The sequence below is a fragment of the Cyprinus carpio genome, chromosome B5, assembly GCF_018340385.1.
Source record: "Cyprinus carpio isolate SPL01 chromosome B5, ASM1834038v1, whole genome shotgun sequence".
In the NCBI taxonomy this organism is placed as follows: domain Eukaryota; kingdom Metazoa; phylum Chordata; class Actinopteri; order Cypriniformes; family Cyprinidae; genus Cyprinus; species Cyprinus carpio.
In genome coordinates, this window is record NC_056601.1 from 5,925,804 (window position 1) to 5,950,669 (window position 24,866).

The 24,866-nt window shown below is 36.9% G+C and overlaps 1 protein-coding gene across 2 annotated transcripts; it reads right to left on the reverse strand.

Annotated features, from left to right (window-relative positions):
* Positions 1–1,220: 1,220 nt before the first annotated feature.
* Positions 1,221–19,549, reverse strand: mfsd3 (major facilitator superfamily domain containing 3). 2 transcript variants are annotated; one of them, XM_042723870.1, is made up of 6 exons: positions 19,415–19,549; positions 17,624–18,356; positions 12,277–12,424; positions 7,994–8,094; positions 4,980–5,089; positions 1,221–1,625 (listed from the first exon to the last, which is right to left on the reverse strand). In XM_042723870.1, exons 2-6 carry the CDS (start codon positions 18,312–18,314, stop codon positions 1,422–1,424), a joined length of 1,254 nt encoding a protein of 417 aa, XP_042579804.1. In that variant the 5' UTR covers positions 18,315–18,356; positions 19,415–19,549; the 3' UTR covers positions 1,221–1,421. The 2 variants fall into 2 exon arrangements, with proteins under 2 accessions (XP_042579804.1, XP_042579805.1); XM_042723871.1 differs by having other exon boundaries at positions 19,420–19,544.
* Between the last annotated feature and the right edge of the window lie 5,317 nt (positions 19,550–24,866).

The following is a 24,866-nucleotide window of genomic DNA, read 5'->3' on the forward strand; positions in this document are numbered from 1 at the left end:
AGATAGATTATACTATAGTACTATACTATATTGTTGTGCTTTCAACAGGAATGGAAAACATATACTGTAACTGCACTATATACATGAACAGCTGCAGTTTCATTTGATGATCTTTTCCGCAACTGAAATTGAACTCCCCTCCAAAACTGACATCCCACACATATCCCTACATAGTCTCAACAATAGCTCCACATGTTTTGGCTTTGTAGTAAATCTTTAAAATAATAATAATAATAATAATAAAAATAATAAGGCAATTTAATAATTTTTTTTTTTTCATGTGCGAGAAGCAAAGTTGTATGTAATAACCATGAATAATTTTGTGCTATTGCATAGGAAATGCAGACAACTCATACAAAAACAAACATTTCAAAAAAACATGTATCGGCTCAAAAAAATGAGCTTGATGAGTTTAACTGTTACAGTGTACCGTATTTAAAGTCATTAAAGGGGTCACATCATACTTTTTCGAATCAATTTTTCCCTGAGGTCCACTTACAATGTTAGTCAAGTTTTCTGCATCGAAAAAGTCCCAATTAAGTTGGTCATGACCATTTTCGACCATTGATTTTTGCTGGTGTGCCTTTAAGATGTTCAGACACCATCTTGATATCACATTTGCTGCTGGTCCACTTTTTCCTTACATTTCCTAATAATCCTAGGAAGGATAAGGATTTTCAGGTGCTCCACAATGTATGTATAATACTGTAAAAAGGTACAGTGCTTTTTCATCATACACAACTTAAATTTAACGCAATATTAATTTTCAATGATATGACCCTTTTAATTTAAGTATTGCATTGAGAATACAAAAATGCACTCCACTAAGCATAGTACCATAATTCAGTGTTCATACTGTTCCCAATGTGTTGCTGAATGGTCAATAAGCCGATGGAATTGTATCTAAGGTGTCAGAGGGCATCAGACACCTTAGGCATCATCGAACTAAAGGCATTTCTAAAGCGAATGCATGCTGTATATAATGAAATGTATAAATGACGAGGGTGATTAACTAAACCAAACTTGACTAGACCCTGATATAGATCTTTTATAACCAGTAAAATTGTATAGAATAAATGTGTCATTGTCTGTTTACAAACTTAATAGATTAACCACATTGTTGTGATATATTAGTAGGCTTGTTGTTATGGATGAGTTTTTTTTGAATTGAGGATGGCTTGTTGAAAAGCAAGTACCTTTAAAGCTAGTGTAAATGAGATTTTGCAGAGGTACTGGCTTTCAGTGAGAGTGCTTGTGCGGCTCTTGTCACATCAGTGCTGGCTGAGTTATAAATAAATACAAATAAAAACAACAGATTCATTTCACTGGCTATTTGGTCACCAGTATCTTATGTGAAACATAAGATTGGACTTCACTCTCTCTCACCCAGACATACACTCTCTCTCATAGGCTAACTCTGGTCACTGCGGCTGCTCTTTGAGTTGCTCCTTCAGGACGCCAGTCTCTGTGGCTCTCCACACATGCAGGGCACTGCTGGAGGTGAGGAAGAGGAAGACGACGAAAGCTATGGGAAAGCCCACAGTGTCCACCATACCTCCAGCCAGGGCACTAAAACTCAGTTTCCCCAGGACCTCCAGTGTAGCCAGAAAACTGTAGTGGGTGGCCTGAACATAGACAAAGAGAGAGAGGAAAATACAGAAAGTCTTTTAGCATTAACTTTTGACAATTTGTGGGATTTTCTCAAGAACAATGAAAAAGGGATAGTAAATTATAAAGGAAGAAAGGGACATGTGTTTTGCTGTAAGGCTAGATTCAGATGTTACCCGTGTATGAAACTAGCCATTCATTCACTGATTTATGAAATATTTTCAAATCCTGCAAAGGTCCTGCATTATGCAAGTGATATTTATATTAAGATATATTAAAAATCTGCCCAAAAACCCAATGTTTCTCATGCTACGGCTGATAAAGAACTCAACAATTCCATAGTATTTTGCTTAAATAATTTAAAAAGAAAACATAAAAAAATCATTCATGTTAAATAATACAAGCAAATGTAGACATCACAACATAATGATGTTACGTTTTGTTAAACTTGAAACTAAAACACTGACTGAAATTAATTTTAAAATAAAAAAAGCAATTTGATGAAAAACTTCAAAATTTAAAAATAATGCCTTAGTAACTAAACAAACTAAAATTTTATAATTTAGAATTATAAATAAAACATATCAAAGCTAAATACAAATACATGAATTTCAAGTAAGCATTAGATGATGGCAAAGATAACCATGTAAAAATAGGGAAAATTATCAAGCACAATAAAATATGCTAATTCAATTCAAATAAACATACAAAATTTCAAGAAGCTACAAATTTCTCTACTATTGTCCGATAACCAATATACACTGTGCTTCCCTAATTTAAATATCATTGCCCTTTTTTGTCTTCATAGGACAGAACGATCAGAGATAGTAAAGGAAACAATAGAGAGAAGAACATAAGAAAAAACTCAGGTTGATGCCATAAGTGACGTGAGCATGCATACAACTAAAATGTTTGCTTTTGACCTTTCACATGTGTTACTTTTCAAAGCAACTGATGACTTTTTAACATGATACTTATTTATCAATTTTTAACTTTGCCTCACATCAAAACAATTCCAACAGGAGGATCAAAGAGCAGTCTGAATCCCTAGTCTCTCCTGTCTAGACGCCAGAGACTGTCTCCATACTCTTAGCACACAAGCTGGGAAAGCAAAGCCAAGTCCGTTCCTTCACATGGCCCCAGCACTAAAGTTAAGTGAAGTACCTTTATTCCTACAAACTTGTTTAAGGTGTTCAGTTTCTCCCTCCAGGGCCTTTTCCCAAACATTCACAGTATCGGTTTTCGGTCGGCTAAAACCACCTTAAAACAAACACACACAAACACACACAAGCTGCTCTCGCTACGGTATGTATGTCATAGGAACATCTGAATTAACCTACAGTTTACAATCCTCCTCCTGGTTATTTTCCTCAGAATGTGAATCTGAAGTTTTTAATTGCTTAGAGACCGAGGGAAAACATACACTTCTCTTATTGTTTAATGAGTTTCGTTAGTGCCATTAATTCAGCACGTATTGAGCTGATGGAGTGACAAATAGCTGAGAGAGCAGTGAAAGATCACATGCAAGCAGTGCAGGCCCATTTAAACAGGACAATACAATCATGTCAAAGATGAACGAGGGGCTGAAACGAGAGAACATGGGAGGGGAGAGATATCTATGAACAGTGAGAACTACAGTTTATCATCTATGGGACATGTAAATAAACAAATAGAAAGAATGAACAAATGAACTAACAAGGAGAAAAATTAGGCAACACAAGATTAGTGGGACAAAACAGGGGGCTGATTGTTGTGAAGAATAGAGCTGGTATGGATGGACTGTTTAATGATAGACAGATAAGATGTCTTTACACTGTAAAAGTGACACAGAAGCAGCAGCTGACATAAGATACACACCTAATGCACCTTGCATAAGGTTTGCTTTGAAACTATATGAATTATAAGAAGCACAAATGCAAAATGCATCTGCTACTTTATTCCCATGCACTTATAAGACACAAGACATTGATTAGGCTACTTTTTGCACTGCAAACATTTGCACTGTAAGTCATCTTTGTTTATACAGTAGATTTGCAGCATGGTAGTCATAAACACTGTATCTGTATAAAAAGTTGTACAATTCTCAGATATTACTGTAAATATTAAAAACTTTTTTTATATTTTATTTTTTAGGAAAAGGATAACATTAAAATAACAATTTCTGAATATCTATTTCTAAATAACTATATATTTCAGACACATTAAAATAAAATAAATAAAATGCATAATTTTCTGGTGCTGGCCTGACTGGCCAACAGATTTTTTATTTATTTTTTGGAATGAAATTATTTTATTTTACAAGGATGCATGAAGTTGAAAAAAAAAAAGGGTGTTTAAAAGGATTCCATTTCAAATAATACTCTTCTTTTTTATTTTTACTTTCTCTTTATTAAAAATCCTGGGGAAAAGTCTGACTGTTTCCACAAAAATATTAAGCAGCACAACTGTTTTCAAGATTGAAAATAAGAAGAAATGTCCCTTGAGCCCCATTTCTACACATTAGAATTTCTGAAGGCCGATGGATCACATGACTCTTGGAGTAATCTCAAATTTAAAATATATTGAAAAAAGTTATTTTAAATTGTAATAACATTTCACAATATTACTGTTTTACTGCACTTTAGATCAAATAAATGCAGCCTTAAGTGAGCTTAAGAAAACTCTTTCAAATATCTTTAAAATAAATCTTACTAACAACAAACTTTCGGACGGTAGTGTTACTGAAAGTTGTTACTGTTAAGACCTTCTTGAGAAGAAAATGTAGAAGATTTGGGAACAGGGTCAGGGAAATAACACAAATCAGTTTCAAACTTGCACTGCCCACATGAGCACCATAACTGAATGTGTCAGAGCATGTGAACTAACCAATGGGCTACTTTACAACCAAATATATAATCTTGACAAAATAAAAAAAAGGAAGATTAAAATAAAAAAAAATGTCAAATCTGTGATTGTGAATATACTTTCTGATGCATATGCTTTGTAGGTGATTGATGAGTTGAAATGGGTTGGCGTGTAGAGCTAAAGAGATTGTGAAAACTGCTCAGATCTTTGAGTGAAGCTATTGACTGACAGATAAATGAGCTTTTGACTGCTGTGATGTGCTCACGTATGTGGCAGACAGGAAACACTCTCAGGCTTTCTGCAGCTCACGGCCTGTTGTGAGACTCTACCTGTCAACAACTAGCAAAAACTGTAAGATGCATGTTTTGTTGTCTTCAGAGTTTGACTGTTGAAACTGAAGAGAAACACAAAACATTTGTCACGCTGTTGACCTTAGGTGAACATGTGTGATGCCATTAAGCAGTTTGCTCTTATTTGTCAGGAAGCATGAAGAGCTGTGGTCAGCTGAAGAGGGTAACGTGTGATACCTGTATGCTCTCCTCGGCTCTCTGTGTGCAGTTCATCATTGTGGTGAACGTCAGAGTGGTGATGAGACCTGCTATGAAATGCTGCAAACTCAGACTCAGCACTGCCATACCTGAGGGAGAAAGAGGACACAATCCAAATTAATACAGTACTGCCCATTGCAGCGTGTTCTTGTCTTCTTGTCAAGTTTGAATTTGTGTCTTCAAATTTACATACTGCAATTAAAAATGCACAATGTCTCTGAAATATCGCACTGAAGATTTGATGGTGTTAGCTGTTCACAAGAAATAGGGCCTGTGGGAAGAGGCTGCTCTTGTGGCTGGATGTTCTGGTGCTCAATCTAAAGTCACAATCATCTAAATGCTCAAACAGGGTCCAAAATTATTTTTCCTACCCATTTCTGAAATCTGGAAGTGTAAAAGACCTGAAGGATGGGCTGGGGGCACCAATAATCCTCTGACAGCCAAATGTATCTTTCTTTTGTCCAATTTGGTAGCTAAACTAAAGCAGACAGTTACTGAAATGCATATGAATTATATATGCACGCTGCACTGAGCAATAAAATTGTGAAAGGTAACAAAACAGTCGGAATCAGGAGACCCAAACAAAAAAACAAAACAAAGGAGTCCAAAAATAAAAGTAAAATATAAAATTAAAGACCTGTCGCCCACATCATCTCCAAGTTTTTTTTTTTTCTTACGTTTTTTAACTGTTCTGTGCAAATCAGTGCAAAATGACCACAAGCCTTTCCTTCATGTTGTTTGTTATGTCTGTGTGAAAACTGAATTTTGCGAACAGTCGGAAAGTATGCACCAACATGACGGAAAACAAGAAACTTTGAGAATCTCTGTAGACCTACAGACAGGAAAACAATGCACCAACATGACAGAAAACAAGAAATTGGGAGAATTTTTAAACGTATTAAGAGTGATGGTCTTACAGTGTCTGCTTACTCATACTCAACACTGTCATACCCATGTTAGAAGAAACAGGACTTGCTAGTTATCAAACTGAGCTCTCCCAGATTATTATTTATGCAGACAGAACCATGTCAAACGACTAGTAGTTAAACTTAACAGACACTCAAATCTGACTCTACATGATGACACTTAGGATCTAGTGTCTTTTCTGGCCTTTTTGAAGCTGATTATTTCATTCACAGTAACGTCCACCCAGGGCATGAGACAGACAGTCTACCATTAATGCCTCTAAAAATCATGAATCTCAAATCAATCATTACCAGAAGCCCATTTGCTGAAAAAAAAAAAAAAAAAAAAAAAAATCATGAAGCTTTCACATCCAGCTCCATCTGAATTATTCACTGGAAATGTTTAGTTCTGCCTAACAAGACTTCTCCATTACTTACCCAGGAACCACAGGAAGGAAAATCAGCTCTTCTGAGGCATCCAGTCTCATACAATATTGAAAAATATTTTCTGCAGAACTTTATCTTTTTTTTTTTTAAGGGGGGTTAGATGGGGTACAGAGAGCTTTGTTCCATTTCGTTTGGGAGAGCGGCAGAAAGAGAGATGGGGAGAGAGAGAATAAGAAAGACAGAGAGATGAGGGAGTTGTCAAACAGAAGCTCGCTGACAAAAACATCTTGACTAAAAAGCCACGACATCCTAGGGAAGAAGTAATACAGTGGCAAAAAATACTGAGTAAAACAGCTAAAACGCAAGAGTTTCCCCCATTTCCTTTTTTTCATTTTCATTAAATAAACATTCAAAGCACCTGTGAGAGAAAGAGACGGCACAAAGAAAAAAAGAGAAACAGGCAGAGGGTTTGAATATGGGTTTATTCATTTATCAAAGCGAGCTGTGAGAATACTCAAGGTAAAATAGAGTTGGCTTCTGCAGACAGAAACAGAAACGCAAATCCACTTAAGCAAGTTGAACCGGGAGAGAGTATGTTTGACATAACTTCTGTATGATCACTTCTATACTGCTCATGAATAAAATTTTGCACAAACTGTGCTGAATCCAAGCACTAGGACTATGATGACGGTTAACAGAACAGATCTACAGGAGTCTTACAGAAGATTCATTGAATACAAGTTCAAGATAATTTTTCAGAAAAGAGAGAATGTTGATCTAAGGTTGGATCAATACTGAAAGTTCGGCTTTGATTAGATATCAGCCTCTGGTACTTGGTTTTTATATTAAAACAGACACCTAAGGCAACAAATAAAGAGCCTTAAGCAACTGTTGAAATTAATCTGTCTATGAACAGACTCAACAATTGTCAATTTCCGATTAACCTGACCATTTTTTCCCCTTTTTAATGATAATTAAAAAATATATATGAATATATGTATATAGAAAACATTCTCCAATTGTCATGTAAGTACCAAAAAAGTTTTTGCCATTGTCATTTGATGATCTCATTGTTTGCAAAAAAATATTGAGCTTTGATGATAATTAAATTCTGTCGTAAAAATATTGCAAATGTCTTATCCTACCCATCTGGATTTTATTTATAGTTAAATTACCAAACAAAAAACACTTAAATAATCTCAAACATTAACTTTTGATTTTCACTTTTCTATTCTGATCTCACTACAGCGAGATGAGCTCTATACTGGTCTGAATGACATTCATTTTAATACTCTCCCTTTTTATCACATGCTGTTGTTTAATGCAGCATTGTGAGTTTTATTCACACCTGTTTACTCTGTGCAAGGTGCTGAAATGGACACTTTAGCCTGTCAGTGGAAAACACTGGAAACCAGAGACGGCCCCATGGATGCTTAAATGCAGGAGAACAGTAGAAAGCTCAGAAGAGAACAGGTCAGTTTCACACACACACACACATATATATATATATACGTACAAGTGAGCTATCTGGCTCTTACGAACAAACTGTACCCACAAGACAAACAATAATAAACACATTAAAGCATAAAGATGAGCAGCATCTTATTGAATTGCAAAATAAAATAAGTCTGCACTAATACCAATGCTGGTAAAATACCATGTTTGTATACTTTAGTGTGTACATGTATGTGCATTTCTCACCTTTCATCAAGGGCGAGGGCTCCAGCACTACGAGAAGTGAGCTCTGGAAGACCATGCTGACAGTCCGCATCATAAACACACGTCTCATTAGCATGCCAATACTGAGGACATAAAAGACAGAAAGTTCAGTTATGTTATCTCAAACTCCACAAATATGCAATATAATGTAATATCATGTAATATACACCACAGTTCAATTTTGTTTTAAGAAATTAATACTATTATTTGTTGGGGACACGTTAAATTAATCCAAAGTGAGAGGGAAAGACATAATTTTGAAAAAAAAAAAACTATTTTCTACTCAGTTTTATTGTATAAATTAGAGTATCTATTTTTTATTTATTAAGAATTCTGAAAAAAAATATGTACTACAAATATATGAAGCAATTCTCAACAATGATAATAATAAGAAACATTTCTTAAGCTCCAAATCAGCACTGAAGACTGTAGTAATGCCTACTGAAAATTCAGCCTTGCCAGCACAGAAATAAAGTACATTTTAAAATATATTAAAATAATAATTAAACATTGTAATAAAGTTTCCTTAACATTACTGCTTTTAATTGATTTTTGCACAAATAAATACAGTCTTGGTGAGCATTACTTCTTACCAACCCCAACATTTTTAATGGTAGTGCAATGTAATTGAACATCAACAAGACAAAATACATTTTATTACAGCAAACTAAAGGCTACTCCTTTACAGATCAGTCATTGTAGGACATTAATGAGGGTCAAACACACAGGACTGCCACACTGAGACAGAAAAACACTCCTGTACACATGCTTACATGCAGTGCGTTTGCTTATACACTCTAATTGATTCTCTATTAACAGTTAAGTATCCCTCAGGGGAACTTCCTTCACGACATAATCAATAGCGCGCCAAGATCCACAGCCACGGGCTGATTAACCCCCCGCTAATTAGTGACCATCACACACCTCAATTTCTTCCAGCTCCAATCAGAACACCCGGAGGGCTCTGTCAATCAAACACAGAGTCTGGAATATCACATCTTATATTTTTAATCAGTAATGCATAACTGTTGTATGAATATTACTTTGACTCTTCCTTAATGTTGTAAAAACTGTGTCTTTATATAAACGTCCTTTCCATGCAAGTAGACCCTGAGGCCTCTGACAGAGAAAACGAGTCGAGAAAGAGAGAAGGAGATGCGGGTAAAGGTCAACTGGACTTTAAGAGAAGAGTAAGGAATCGTCTGTCATCTTAAACCAGCCTTTCAGATCTAGATGAACCCAGTCAACAACAGCAGCCGGTCAGACAGAAAGCCAATCTGCCATCATTCTCATGCAAACACCCTCCCTGTATCCACTCAATAACACTCTTTCATATTTCACTCAGATGAGAGGAGAGAGAGAGAAAGAGAGCTGTAAGAAAGACAGACAGTCTTAAAGAGGAAAATGAGCAAGTCAGAGAGCGAGAGAGAAGGGTGCGAGAGATCGAAAACGAGTCTAAAACAGGCGTATCACACGAGCAGTTTGCCCGATAAGATTCGTACTCTCAGATTGCTGATGGCGATCATTGTATGGGGGTCAGTTTTCGGCCACTCAAGCATTTCAGATGGGGCCGGGATAAGTGTCCAAATTAGCTTTTAGTGGCCCTGAACAGACAACGGCAGAAACCCGATCTGTGGGAAGCAAGGCCTGAATGCACGACTGTGTCGAATGAACGAGCTCCCTGCGTGTGAAACTTTACATTCCTCCCCATTCACCGACACTGCCTTTAGCATAGAGAGGGAGAGAGAGAGACCAAAAGAAGGAAAAAAAGGATGAAGGTACCAAAGAGAGAGGGAGAGGTTACAGAGAAAGGGAAAGAAAGAGAGGCAAGACAATATGAGCAAATATTTAACTCTGATTGTGATTTTATCACGTTTTAGAACTGCACATATGTGCCACTCACCTGGTATTTTGAAGGCATGTTCATTTATGCAAGATTTTATGCACTGCTTAAACAGTGCAAGTTGTGATTGTTTGGATATTTGCTCGGATGTAAATTTAGAAACTGGACAACTCAATTAAATTCTGAGTTAGAAAAGTTTGTTCGTATTCAAATTATCTTTAAAATTAAATATCTTTATCAAAAATATCTTTAAAAATGCCTTATTACAGAAAATGCAAAATGTTTAGTTTCCTAAATAATTCTAATAAATTGATTTGATGCTCAATAAATATTTCTTGTTAGACAGCGGCTATTTGCACTAAGTGTAAATAGAGATAGAGGCAATGGATTCTATTTACACTAAGTGAAAATAGCAGTATTTTCTTAGTAATATGCTATTTACACTAAGGGCCAGATTTTCTAACAGCTTGCGTCAGTGCAAACCATCTTATGGCGTCAAAATAATACAGTCAGGATTTACTAAAGACGCGCAGTGAAGAATTATCATGGAAAAGGCATGGACACAGTTATTTTTGTGCCTGACCTTCCTGAATATGCATTTGTGGGAGTTTCCCTTTTAGACGCAAAATTTATGGGAGGAGAGTATTAAAATGGATCACGCAACACGATTTACTAACATTTGCACTTGACAAATTACTGGTATTTGCGCCATTATTTAACAGCCAAAAAAGCATGTAATTTGGTAGATTGCGCTGGTCATTATGGAAATTATCTGGATGTGTCCGTGTTCTTTAATGTGCACATAATAAAGCTAATTTGCGCTGTTTAGTAAATCTGGCCCTAAGGGCAAATATATAAATTCTATTTACAGTATGTTAAAATAGCAGGATTTTCTACTAACTGCAAATAGTGGCACTTATCTGCACCTCAGTATTGTAGTGAATTATAAAACAATATGCAATAATGACGTATTGAGTGTAGATTATAATTTTAATTCAAATTATTAAATGGATGCCACCTTATTGGGACACCCACCCTATACCCGAAACTCTTTTCGAACTTTTCAATTATTTCCTTAATTTTTATTGAAAATAAATGCCTTTCTGATGTGATATGAGATTTGAAAAGGGAGGTGAAAAAAAAATAACTTTGGCAAAAGGTGGATTCGAACTTGGGTGGATTGCACTTAGTTTAAACAGACACTCAATTCTTGTTATTACAAATGTTAAAAATATTTGTGCTGCTTAATATAAACGCAAATCTTTTTTATCATGATAAATGTCTTTACTGTCTCTTTTGATCAATTCAATACATATTTGCTGAATAGAAGTATTAATTTCTTAAAAAAAAATAAAAATAAACTTTTGAACAGTAGTATATATAAATGAAAGAAAAATGATTTGTTGTCCAAATGAAATCAATCTGCGGTCCTGTATCACCTCACTAATACTTGTTTAGCTAGCTAGAGAACTGTAGTTCACAGAGACAGTAGACTAAAGGTGACGTTACTCTCAGTCTTTTAATAGACCAACATTACATCGTTTTAACTAAAGTATACATCAACGTAAGCATCAAGAGCAGAAGCTCATGTAATGCATTCCAGTGGTTTGTAAAACTGCGTTACAATGCATGTTGTTTCATGGTGGCATAAGGTAAAGCAAATGGCAAATGTCCAGTATGAAGAGTTTCATTTCACTTTAAACTCTGATACATGACTGGATGTCTGCCCTCAAGTCTGGATTGAAATAAAGACAGAACCACTGCACATGTCTTTCTCCAATATCCTCTTCCTCGTGCCTTTCTCTGAGCACACTAACAAGTGTGTGGGCCTATGAGTCAATACCGCTTGAGGAAGATAAGCGACTCGGGCTGCTCTTGGAACTGTTAGGCAACCAAACTCCTATCTTAACTATTACAAGACATAACTGGTAAAAACCGGTCTCAGGTCAGTAGACAAGGGCAACGTATCAGCAACAAGTATATCTCTATTCAACCTTATGCATCCTGGAGGCCTTTCAGCTCACACCTGAGCCTGTTTTACTCTCAGCTCCCACAAAAGGCTGTGTTTACTTCCATTACTATCTCTCTTTCTATCTCTCACACACACACTCTCTATCGCTTTCTCTCTCCTTCTTTTGCGCCTGGGGCCGAGATGGATGGAGAGATGTAGTGAGAAAACACTGAGAAAAAGAAAAGGGACGCGTTTCTTTCACAGAGAGATGGTGGGCTACAGAAACCGATAAAGCGAGAGGGGGCATAGAAAAAGGTGTAAGGAGAAATCCAAAGAACAAAGTCTTCCAACACCATTCCTGCAACATTAATGGCAAAGCGTGACTTGGCTGGAAACGGTGTTGCAGCTAGAACGGACTCAGTTTCACCATCGTTTTATTATTGAAAAAACAAAACAAAACACACTCCCTACCTGTACTGAGAGAGCAAGAAACCCCCGACTGATGAGCCGCAGATGGAAAAAGCCATGGCAACCACACCGTTCCACACCCCGAGCTCTCTGGCCGTCATGTGGTGGTCCAGCAGGAAGAGAGGAAACATGGTGATAGCCCCCTGTTCACCTGTTCAGAAAATATAAGATTACATCAGCACATACACACAGTTCAACGATTGTAAACGCTCTTTCAGATAAAGAGAACAAGAAGAACAAGAAATCTGAGCAGATTATTGAAAAAGCGCTGGATTCTTATCACATTGCATCAGACTTTTCTAAAAAAATAGTGTTAAACTCCCGATAATATCCACAGATCACAACACAAACTTAGTCAAAACACTTGTTATCTGAGAATGGAAAAAAGTAATAACCCGAGCAGAGGCCACGTTTTTTCACAGACCTTACCTTCCAGAGCGTTTGTCACTTAAACCCAGACAAATGTGACAAAAACAAAAGCTGCCAGTGAAAATGCTGCGCAGAGTCCTGCGTCGCTGCATGATAGCAGGTGCACAGAGGCCTTGGTAACCCACCGCCGTGTATTATTTAACGACACTGTCATTATTTATGGATTCTGCCTTCAGTTCGACAGTGAGACAGCCCGCTGACTGACAGCTCTGAGACCGCCGTCAAAAAGAAACTGCGCTTCCGGGGTCCCCGGGATGAAACCGGTGAGAAACAAAAACAGAAAATCAAATCAAAAATCAGACGCTTCTGTCAGAGTTCTGCTACGGTCGCTGACAGTGCCACGTGAGCGCTTTGACATCGCTTTCTTTGTGGGGGATTGAGTCTGACAGTAGAACTAAATTTGTAAAAGTCTGTAATGTGGTGGCAACAACGAACAATGGGACTCGTTTTTCACATTCAGCGCATCTTTTCCTCCTATAAGGCAGCTATGCCACTTAGGTCCAGTGTGTTTAAGAAGGATGCTGTTTTATATAAGGATGAACACATACGAGCCAGTCACTTTTACTTTGCAGTTTGTACAAAGAGCATTAAAAACTGATTTAACTAATATCAAATAGCTTAATCCTTGAGAAAATCTGACACAGTTCCAGCATAACCATAATTTACTTGAAGACCATAGAAACCAGAACCACAGAGGCCACACATTACCATATTAAAATCACAGTAACAAAGGCTTATAAACTACACTTAACTGTTATATTAATAATACTTTTATTTAAAAAAAATTATTTAAAAAATAAAAATGTCCTTATAATTATTCTTTTTTATTATAGAAAGACAGTATATGGATTTCCACTAAAATATCACAATACATACAGTTGAAAATGTATGTAAAGGGAACACTGCAGAATAAATAGTGTACATTGTGTCAACATGGAATTGTAAATGTATACAAAACACCAAAGATGATCACTGAACGGCTCAGAAGCTTCTGATTGTCTCATATGCGCAGCTTGACATGCGCTTCAGCATTCTGCTTCAGTCTTTTTTTTTCTTCTACACTGCTTCAAACTAATTATTTTTTAAGCAGGGATTGAAAACAAACAACAAGGCTGCTTATTTATGTCTATAAATAATCTCAGAGCAACAATTGTCCATTTCACATGGGATTTCATTAGACATCCACAAAAACACAGTGAAGGAAAGCAGGAAAGGGGAGGCACTGGGAGGAGAAAGGGGGGAGTGAGAGAAAGAGAGAGAGAAGAGATGCTGTATCAGTTCACCTCGGTTAACAACGATAGATAATAGGGAACAGATGAAGACAAAAATGGACAACAGATTCAGGATGAGATGGAACGGTACATATTATTTACATGCAATTACAATGCATGAGGACTGGAGCTTTAAATTCTCAAAAAGGAAGCACAAGCACCATAAATTATCAGTAGCTCACATGATTTATAATAGTTTGGTGTGATGGACAGACTAAAATGTAAGTGATTTACTGGGATCTTCCCTTTCAGTAGGGTGTTAACGGTCAGTGAATTGAGAATCAACCTGATCCATGAGCCCGATCCTGATCCAGTGAAGCAACTGATTCACTGGAAATATCTAACTCTAAATTTCACTCAAAATATAGCAAATAACGCCATACTCATGAACACCACAGTTCTCAAAGAAGAATTTCAGTGAATAATGATTTACATTTCAGTCTGCACAATACAATGGATAAATCAAATGGACTACTTAAAAAATAATAATAATCATTTTTTATTGCATTAAAAAAAGTCCGGAATATTCTCCAAATATTCATGTTTTGTGTTCCACAGAAAATAGAAAGCCATACAGCTTTGGAGCAACATGAGGATGCAATTCAATGAAACATCACCTCAACTAAACTTCAAAAGTGTTAGAGATGCTGACTAAAACCAGCACTGCGATACATCTCAAAGTCTCGAGTCTTCATCATGGGAACAGCCTGAGGAACCTGGGCCCCTCCCAGTTCATGTAGGTCACTATGCCGTGTGTATCTGCATCTGTGTGTACTTGAGCAGGTCACACAACTCCATTGTAAATGCTCCTCAACCACCGACAAGCCCCATACCAAGTCTCTACGGACCTCTGAGGTTAGAATCCGCAAAGGTCTAGGTTATTCCCTTTACATTCTGGGACACAATGACATAATTGTTTGGACGAAACAAAAGCATCGAGAACTATCACTTGCACCGTTAACTATGTGAATGCGAGCGAAGATACAGTGGTATGGATAGGGAAAGGAGATGCATCCTATTCAAAGTGTGATGTACTGTAAGCTCACATATCTAAACAGAATGCGTTTTAATGTTCACACCCGAGTTACACAATGGTTCAGACAATGGGGAAACAATGTAGGTCAACTAAAAGACATCACATACTTTACTCATCTTCTTTCTTGGAATTCTGTATTCTCCATCACTCTCTACTCACGCCTTTTCTCGTCATAACCGATGCCCCCTTCACCCCACCATCTCTCTCTCTCTCTCTCTTTCACTCTCTCTCATAGCTGACCATGTGGTGGGTGTTCATTAATTCATCCCCCCTGCAGTCCTCTGCGTTCCCTCTGGAAAATATTGGCCTCCTGCTCGCATACCCCTCCGTTCCCTGGCCCCTGCTGTGCGGGACAGAGGGAGGGCAGCATCAGGCGATATACATGTGTGTATGAGTGTGTGTTATGTATATATACAGTTGGAGAAGGAGAGTGAAAGACAGAGAGACAGAGCAAAAGTGGCTTTCTACTTCCATAGAGAATCCAACTTTAACCCCCATGAGAACACTCCCGCCTCCAGCTGGACTCTTCCCAGGGAAGCTCCACGTCTGGCCCAATCCCAGCCCCCTCCATCCCACCACTGTCCCCCCATCACCATTTATCAACGCTTGAGCTGATAGAACCTATATATATAACACATTTTGGTAACAACCTGCGATGCGATAGAGGGACTAGATGGCATGCAACGTTGTGATTGATTTGTCATCTTAGAAGGACACATTATTCTACAATTCAATAAACCTTGTAATAAAACTGTAGTAAATAACAGGGAACTTTAGTTTGTAAATTCCTATGTAATATTTATGATCACATAAAACAATGACCATATAAAGGCATGGTGGATTCTAAGAACGGACTAAATATTCAATATTTACTATAACCGTGCGTTAATAGTTTTAAAGTGATTTTATTGTTTTATATGAATATTTATTGATAAATGCAGCAAAATCAATACATTTGTTTTGTTTTTTTCAGAAAAAAATACACTCTCCTTAAAAAAAAAAAAAAAAAAAAAAAAAAAAAAACTTACTTAAATGACAAACAAAACAGCATAAAATATTCGCTAGACTTTTTTTCACTAGATTTTGAATTTTTCTTGAGAGTTTATGCTCTTATCCCACTGGCAAATAGTTTGTTGTTGTTTTTGGCTTTAAGCATAAACTGCACAAAGTATTGTCAGATTCATGCAAAAAAGTTTAATGAGATTAAAGAAAAAAAAACTTTGATTTTTGTCAATGGAAAAAGAAAAGGAAACTTAATACAGGACGTATTCTCTGAAATATTCTGATGTACATATTCTCTAATATCTTATGCAAATTAGTTTCAAGTAAATTAATATTATTTTAAAAATGTTTATATATCTTTACTGAAAAGACACAAATACTGTTTAAAAAAAATGTTTTGCATTGTACACTTTTAAGATGTTAGTGCATTAGTAAACTAGTTTGTGTGATCCGAAGTGTTGTTTAATAGTGATTATAATGACACTCGGGGGAGAAACCTTATAAGACAGATTAAGAGGGGTGCTGCCGCTTGTCCTGTCTGCCGAAGCTCATCCGATTACAGTGCCACCTCTCTCGCATTTGCCAGAGACACATACACATAACACACAAAGTTTGGTTTCTTGATTAAATTGTTTTGAACAAAATATTACACTCAAATGAAGCACAGACTAAATACTCTGACATAAGCAGTGCAGCACAAATTTCTAAATTCAGTTTTCAATGAAAATACCACAGACACAAAGAGACTCTAATCCAGACATAATCCCCTTCTGGTGCCAAACACAACATTCAGCTCATTGAAAGTGATTTATTAGCTGCTATTTATGTACATATTCCTGATTCAGGTCATGTCACAGAAGTGAGGTTTGTGGTCAAACGCTGGTGCAAAGTTAAATGAAAGATTTCAATATCAGTTCCAGTCAGTACATAAACTCTGAACTGAACTGGGTAACCAAACTGTGTATAATTTCCTGATGTTTAGAGACTTCAGAGCCATTGAGAATAAGGTGACAATAAGCATGGAAAAGGCCAAGACTGCCATCTTGTGGACAAACAACACACTACCATGACTTCGTTTCAAGTTCATGGTCAGTCATGATAATGAATAATAACATTAATTTGTGATATTGTGATAAAAAAATTGTGATATTGTATAAAAATGTCTCTTTCCTGGTAAATAACATAAGGAATTACTGTATACTTGCTTATAGTTGTCAGAGCACAGAAATAATTTTTAACATTTAATTTTTTTATTATATACAATTAAATATATTCTGTACACATATATACTATTTTTAAAATAATAATACATTTAAAAGAATTACACATTTTCATAAAGAAAGTGACTCATTTATTTGTACAATCAGAATAGTGGGGCTGAGAGAAAGTTATATATTTTGGAAAAACTTGCATTGTGAATTTATAAATTTTGCTGTTCTGTCTGGTGATGTAGAAATGACACTTCATGTTTTTTTTTACTGTATGAATATAGTCAGTTCAGTACTCTACAATAGGTGTGTTTCAACTTATTCAGCGAATTGTAAATGTACTTTAAGATCTCCAAATCATTTAACTCAATCTATCTGATGTTGAATTACGACAAATATCTTACCTAGCTTGTATGTGAGAACGTAGAACATCATCCATGGCGTTCCTGGCACAGACAAGAGCTTCCTCCACACCTTCCAGGGTTGCATCACATCCTTTGACCCTCTCCGTCCCTCTCCCTGTCCCCACGCCGACTCTCCATCCAACACCGGGGCGCCCCATACGAACAGAGCAACACCACCGTAAACACAGGCCAGCAGTGCGAACATCCAGCCCCAGCCTGCAACGTCAATCACAGCCAGGAGCCCCCCTCCAGCAAACACAGAGCCAGCTTTATACCCCACAACCTGCACAGTGTTTCCCAGACCCAGCTCCCCCTGCCCCCTGAGCAGCCGCACGGCCGCTCCGTCCGCCGCAATGTCCTGCACTGATGCCAGGACGTTCATGGCGAGCAGAGAGCCTGCTACACCTATGTACTGAACATCAGGTGAGATGGTAGCACTCACCAAACAGGTGAGAGCCAGACCAGCCACTGTGCCCACTAACCAGTAGCGCTTGGTGCCAGTCCGGTCCACCAGAGGAGCCCAGAGTACCTTGAGCACCCAGGGAAAATAGAGGATTTTGGTGAGGCTGATGCGGGTGAGAGAGTGGCCAGCACCACGCAGGTACACCGGGAGAAGAGAAGACTGCAGGCCATACGGAATGCCCTGGATGAAGTAAAGGAGACCCAGGAACACCAGTTTGTCGTTCATCATTGAGAAAGGCGGGTTTGGGGAGCCTCAGCTCATGGCTGTACTCTGCAACACAAGTATAGAGTTTGACATGGACTTGTCAACATAAGTTAACATAATGGTTTCTATTTAAGACAAGACAACACAACTAAATACAGTGATATTTTTAACTATTATATAACATCATACTTTCTCAGTTGATTGATTATGGTACAATAAAACAACTGTATTACAAGATTTCTAAAATGTTATGATGTTTAAACAATCTACATTTCTAGAACAGAATAAAGCCAGGTTTTCAAAAGTCCTCCTTTCATTTTGTTGACATATCAGAGTTCAGGGTTTTTATAGAGGATATGTGTTGGGGTGTCTTTTTTATAATCGCTCCATGAATCAGGAGATATTGTCAACACCCAGAAACAAATAAGATCATTTTAAAAAAAATGATAGGAATAAAACTGGAAAGTGTGATTTATGGAAGTGCTATTGAATGGAATATGTCTTACAATTTCTTTCTCTTATTTCTGCATGAAAAAAAAAAAACTAATTTTGATCAAATCCCTTTTAAAGATATTGTATTTGAAATTAGATGCAAATAGATGTGTAATAAAATAAAAAATGTAAAAAAAAAAAAAGAGTTATAATATAAACACATATCTATCTGGTATATTTACTTTCCACTAGTTTGAAAAAAGACATGTTATGAAATCAAAATAGACCAAAATCTTTAATTAAAGTGCATGAATAAACAATGTTTTTGCCCGTAACGTGTCTTAACGTTAGCTAAAAACACAAACTAGCATTGCAAAGAGTGCTGAGTCGAGTGGTCATTCATGACAGCTGGATATAACTGATATAACTAATGCAAGTCTAATTAGATAAGTTTCATATACATTCTGCAAACCGCTAGACACTAAAATATAAATATTAGAGAATTAAATATTCAAGAACGATTATTTTTGTTTTCTTTGTGTACAAAAAGTATTCTCGTCGCTGTTTACAGTCATAAACAGTCCATTCTGTCACAACATGTTCTACTTGAGGGATACTAACAATTAGAATTAAGAACAACATAAACTATATATTGAAATGCACATATAACACAATTCAAGTACAGCAAATACCTTACTGTATTTACAGGTAACGTTAAATGTCTCCTTCTCCCGCTGTGCTCTATGCAGCATAACCTCTATTTTCCAATCCTCGGTACTTCCGCGCGAGCGCTTGACGTAACGCACTCTTTCAACCAATCACTACACAGTCCTCTTCTTCTTCTCCTTCTTCCTTCCGTTTTATGGCCGTTCACTCCTTAGGAGAATTACCGCCACCTACTGTATACCTTGCCCACATGAATAATGGATCTGAATTGCAAAAAAAAAAAAAAAAAAAAAAAAATTTTAAATCCCTTTAACATCCCAGAGGATCAGATACCAAGCTTCAGCTGACGCTGCGTGTTCAGCTCCTCCAGCTTCCACACTGATCTCCTCAACCTCCAGGATGATCAGAGCTACTTGCTCCTTCTCCTCAGGCTCTAGATCCGGTGATCTAGTCCTGTAAGCTCTAAAAATGTTATCACGTCCTTAAACCTCTGTCTATCACTCAAACCCTTTCCCAATAAATCCATTATACTCACTGACCTGTTCTTTATATTTTTAAAAAGATCACTACGCTGTTCTTCATATTTACTACACTTAAAAAACACATGTTCTACTGTTTCAACCACACCACATTCATCACACATACCATTTCCATGTTTTCCCATTAATGCCAGTGTTGAGTTTAATCCTGTATGCCCCATCCTTAGTCTAGAAATCATTACTTCTTCTTTTCTATGCCTTCCATAGCACGATTCTTTTTTCTCTACTGACTTAACAATACTATAATACCACCTACCTGTACTGCTACTATCCCATCTTTGTTGCCATATTTTTGTTATTTCTCTGTTAATTATTGATCTAACTTCATTTCTTCCTAAAGGTATCTTAATATCTATCAATTCTTTCCTTAACGCTTCTTTTGCTAACTTATCCGCTATTTCGTTTCCTACTATCCCAATATGTGCCGGCACCCAACAAAAGTATACAATTAAACCCTCTATGTTCAACCTATATAATAATGTATAAATTTCTACTAGCAGATCTTCTCTGTCAGTTTTTGTTGACAATATACTTTTAAGTGCTGATGCAGAATCTGAGCAAATTACAGTTGGCATCCTATTTGGTTTAGTCTCCTCTAACCACTGCAACCCTACTATTATAGCAGTTAGTTCTGTTGAATATACAGACATTTTATCACTCAACCTTAAACTTATTTTTGTCTCAAATTTTGGAATATATACTCCTACTCCCACTTTTTGTTCAACTGGGTCTTTAGATCCATCTGTATAAATCTGTATACAAGAATAAAAATTTTCTCTCATAAAACCATTAATTTCATAACTATTAGAATATCTATCTTCTGCTTTCTCCCGATCCTCCAGCAATCTCATTTCAACATTAGGTTCAGGAATATTCCACACCGATACCCCTTTTAATGGCATATTGGAACAAATATCTACATTTTCCAGACCACATTCCTTAACCCATTGTTTATACTTCCATCCAAAACTATTCCCATTATTCTTTTTATATTCCCAACAGTCATTTAAAATTTCTCGTGTGCGATGACTCTTATTGCAACCCTGTAAATTAACCCAGTACATCATTGTAAGCTTTTTCCTTCTTAAGTCTAGTGGCATCTCTCCCATTTCAACCCTAATGGCATCTAAAGGGGTTGATCTTATTGCTCCACAACAAAATTCTAAGTGCCCTAGCCTGTACGTTATCCAACTTCTTTAGCTCTGATTTTGCTGCAGCACCATACACTACACATCCGTAATCTAAACTTGACCGTATTAAGGCTTGATATACATTTAGTAGTTTGCTTTTCCTTGCTCCCCACTCATATTTGGCTATTGATGTCATGCAATTTATTACTCCTTTACATTTATTCTCAATTTTCTTAATATGTCTATTCCATATTAGTTTTCCATCAAATATTAACCCAAGGTATTTAAATTCTGTCACTCTTTCTAATAATTGACCGTACAATTTCAAAGTAATTTGCTCCACTTTCCTTTTCTTTGTGAAAACCATATATTGGGTCTTTAATACTGAAAACTTCAGTCCCCATTCCACTGACCACCTTTCAACTTCATTTATTGATTCTTGTATTCCTTTGACTACATTCCCTAAGTTCCTACCTCTTTTCCACACTGCACCATCATCTGCATATAGTGCCTTCCCCATACTTGGTTTAACTCTTTCATAAATATCATTAATCATTATATTGAATAAAATTGGACTAATTACACTTCCTTGTGGAGTCCCATTCAGAATATCATGCAGTGTTGACATTTCTTCTCCTATTCTACACAGTCCTCGAGAGCGCTCACAGCCAATAAATCAACAGCGCCACCCGTCATAACAACGGTACTCTCTCTTAAAGAGTTACTCCACCGCAAAATGAAAATGTTGTCATTAATCACTTACCCCCATGTCGTTCCAAACCCGTAAAAGCTTCGTTCGTCTTCAGAACACAATTTAAGATATTTTGGATGAAAACCAGTAGGCTTGTGACTGTCCCATAGACTGCCAAACAGAGCCGGCCAAGCCACTAAGCGACCTTTGCAATTGCAAAGGGCCCCGTGGCCAGCAGAGGGCCCCCTAGAGTCACTGCCAGCTAGTGGGTAAAAAAAATCATACATCAAAAGTAACATAAAATAGATAAATAAAAAAAAAAGGGCCTACAGCGTTCTTTATCAGGCATCATGATAAGCACAGTTGTTATTTATTTAGTTCTTTATTATGGCGAGTTCCCCGCGAATCTTGACCCTGACTGACCCCTATGATGTCACTCGTCACCTGGTCAGTGTCTGTCAGTCAGTTACTCCGACGTCGACGATGTCTGACAAGAAATGAAAATATCTTTCTGGCCATGAAAAACGACAAGAGAAGTGGCTAGAAGAAGAGAAGAAGCAAGAAGATAAAGGCATGTAAACCTGTAGGCTTAATTTCCCGATACCTGTATGGAGAATCTGCAGTCTAAAAGTCTTATATTGGGATGCAAACACTTACAGGGGGAGGGTGTTGTGAGGTTTTGCGCTTGTGTTCTCCGACTTCGCGTGCTGCCGTGCACGAGCGCAAAACCTCATAACACCCTCCCCTGTCGGTGATTGGTTGGAACACTATTTGTTTTGGTTTTGAGTGGTTGGTGAAACCAATTGTTTTTGTGTACAGATCTCAGAGCCTAGGCTGCCTACAGAGACGCGTTTTTTTGACGGCATGCTTATGAGGCAGGCAGCTAGCGGATCGTTAGGAAAGATTAGATGAATGTGATCATTTGTGGTTGGGCCTTTTTTGGGCCTGATATCGCTGAAACAACCTTTAATTCATTTTTTTTGTTTTTTAGCAAATTACTTTTTTCCAAGGAGACCATGTATGCATGTGCGCGCACACAAATACACAAGATTGGATTTTAATAGTTCTATTGAAATGTTACCTTATTCTTATTATTGTTACTAGTAATCTTGTTTGTGGTGTTTTAGATGTTATTGTTAATTTTGTTTATTTGAAAAATTCAAACATTTAAATGTTCTATTTATTATTTATTTTATATAATATTTTATTTAAATGTTATTCTATTTGCTCTATTTCATTTAAATTATATATAGGCTGTTGTTTGTGCCTCTTACACTCTGGTGTCAATTAAAAATGTTTTCTTTGATTGTCAGTGAAAATCACTTTATCAGTCTTTTTATTTAGCAAGTTAGCAAGCATCAGTGTGTGTTCATTGCACTTCACTGCCATTCAGCTCAGTGGTGTCATAATTTTCCTGTTAGACATCAAACATGGAACTCAACTCAAGAACTCAAGGTCTTTTATTGTCATTCTGTACATGTTGCCACATAAGAATGAAATACTTACTCAGGACCAGCAGCGTAAAAAAGATAATTAACATACAGCATACATAGAATAATTAAAACATAATTTAATAGACTAAAAATTTAAAAATAACATAGTAGATATAATATGTACAGTATAGTAATAAGGTAGTCATTGCTTTTCTTTAGGCTTTACTTAAAACGGTCAAAGGGGCCTCCAACCAAATTTCGCTTAGGGCCCCCAAAGGTCTAGGGCCGGCTCTGGTGCCAAATAAATATCAGTGTCAAGGTCCAGGAAAGTATGAAAAGCATCGTCAGAATAGTCCATCTGCCATCAGTGGTTCAACTGCAACGTTATGAAGCGACGAGAATACTTTTTGTACACAAAGAAAACAAAAATAACCTACTGGTTTTCATCCAAAATATCTTAAAGAGCAGGTCATATGGGTTTTTGAAAAAAAGTTTTTTGTATATTTTTTTATGTCATGTTTTTTGCAGTTTATAATGTAGCTATCCTTAAATGAAAACAATCTGCAGTTGTTAATCCAAAAAAGTGCATGATAAATAGAGACGGTATGACAAAAGAGAGACGGTTCTGAATCACCTTAACGAGTCGTCATATTTTCGAATCTTTTGCCTGTTACCAGTACACGTCACTGGGTAGCACATTTGCATAATCCCGCCTGCCCACGAAATACAAACTGAGTCTGACCTGCCCACAAACACTTCCGCTAGTTAGTGTGTTTACATGATGTTGAGAAGACGCTGTGTTCAAGGATACCACAGAAATACAATTCGAACATTTTGTTGTGTGCATGTCATTTTACCAAGGACTTCTTCTCTAATCTTGGCTTTTATCTTCATTGGTTTCTAATCTTCTTAATTTGGACTAACAAGCTCTCCGAACCACAACCTGTAAGTACAATTTATAATTTATACGTTGTATACATTTTCAGTTGAGTGCTCAAAATATCAAGTTTTTGTGCTAATATGTGATGTATACAGCTTTAGGTTTGGAGGTAAAGCACAATATTACTGTCTTACTAAAGTAGTTCTGATAATTCGCTGTGAACCCACTATTTCCTAAGAATGTGTCGATTATTGTATTCTGTTGTTCTCATTACTTTATTTAATAATTAAAGAATGTAGTGTAGCAAACAGACTTTATAATCATTGTGAAATTGCTGATTATTTTGCTGCACGCAGTTATAGGGTTAATGTGGGAGAGCTGCTGCTCCTGTGATACTGTTCTGCATTCTGATTAAAAATTAAGACGGAGCGTATTTTGTCTGTCGTTCTTCAAACATTACAGCAGACATATCTTGGTTTACAAACTGTATTGTTTCATCAGTTAGTCACGTTAGCACTTGGCTAACGTATCCACCAAGTGTTCACAGTTTAGCAGCTTAACTTTAGCTGTGGGCATGATTCGCTTGCATAAGTGTTTTTGTATTTTATGTCATCATTATAAGAACGGATTGGAGCACTACACTGTTTTATGTAAAGGTGCTTTGTCAATGGTAGCTCTGGCTAACTGGCTCAATGACTCCTCTCTGTGACAATCACAACAGGCTTGTCCAGCTGACAAATCAGAGCAGAGTAGGCTTATGGAAGGGAGGGGTTTGCTCCGAACTTGCTTGGAACGAATCGTTTCG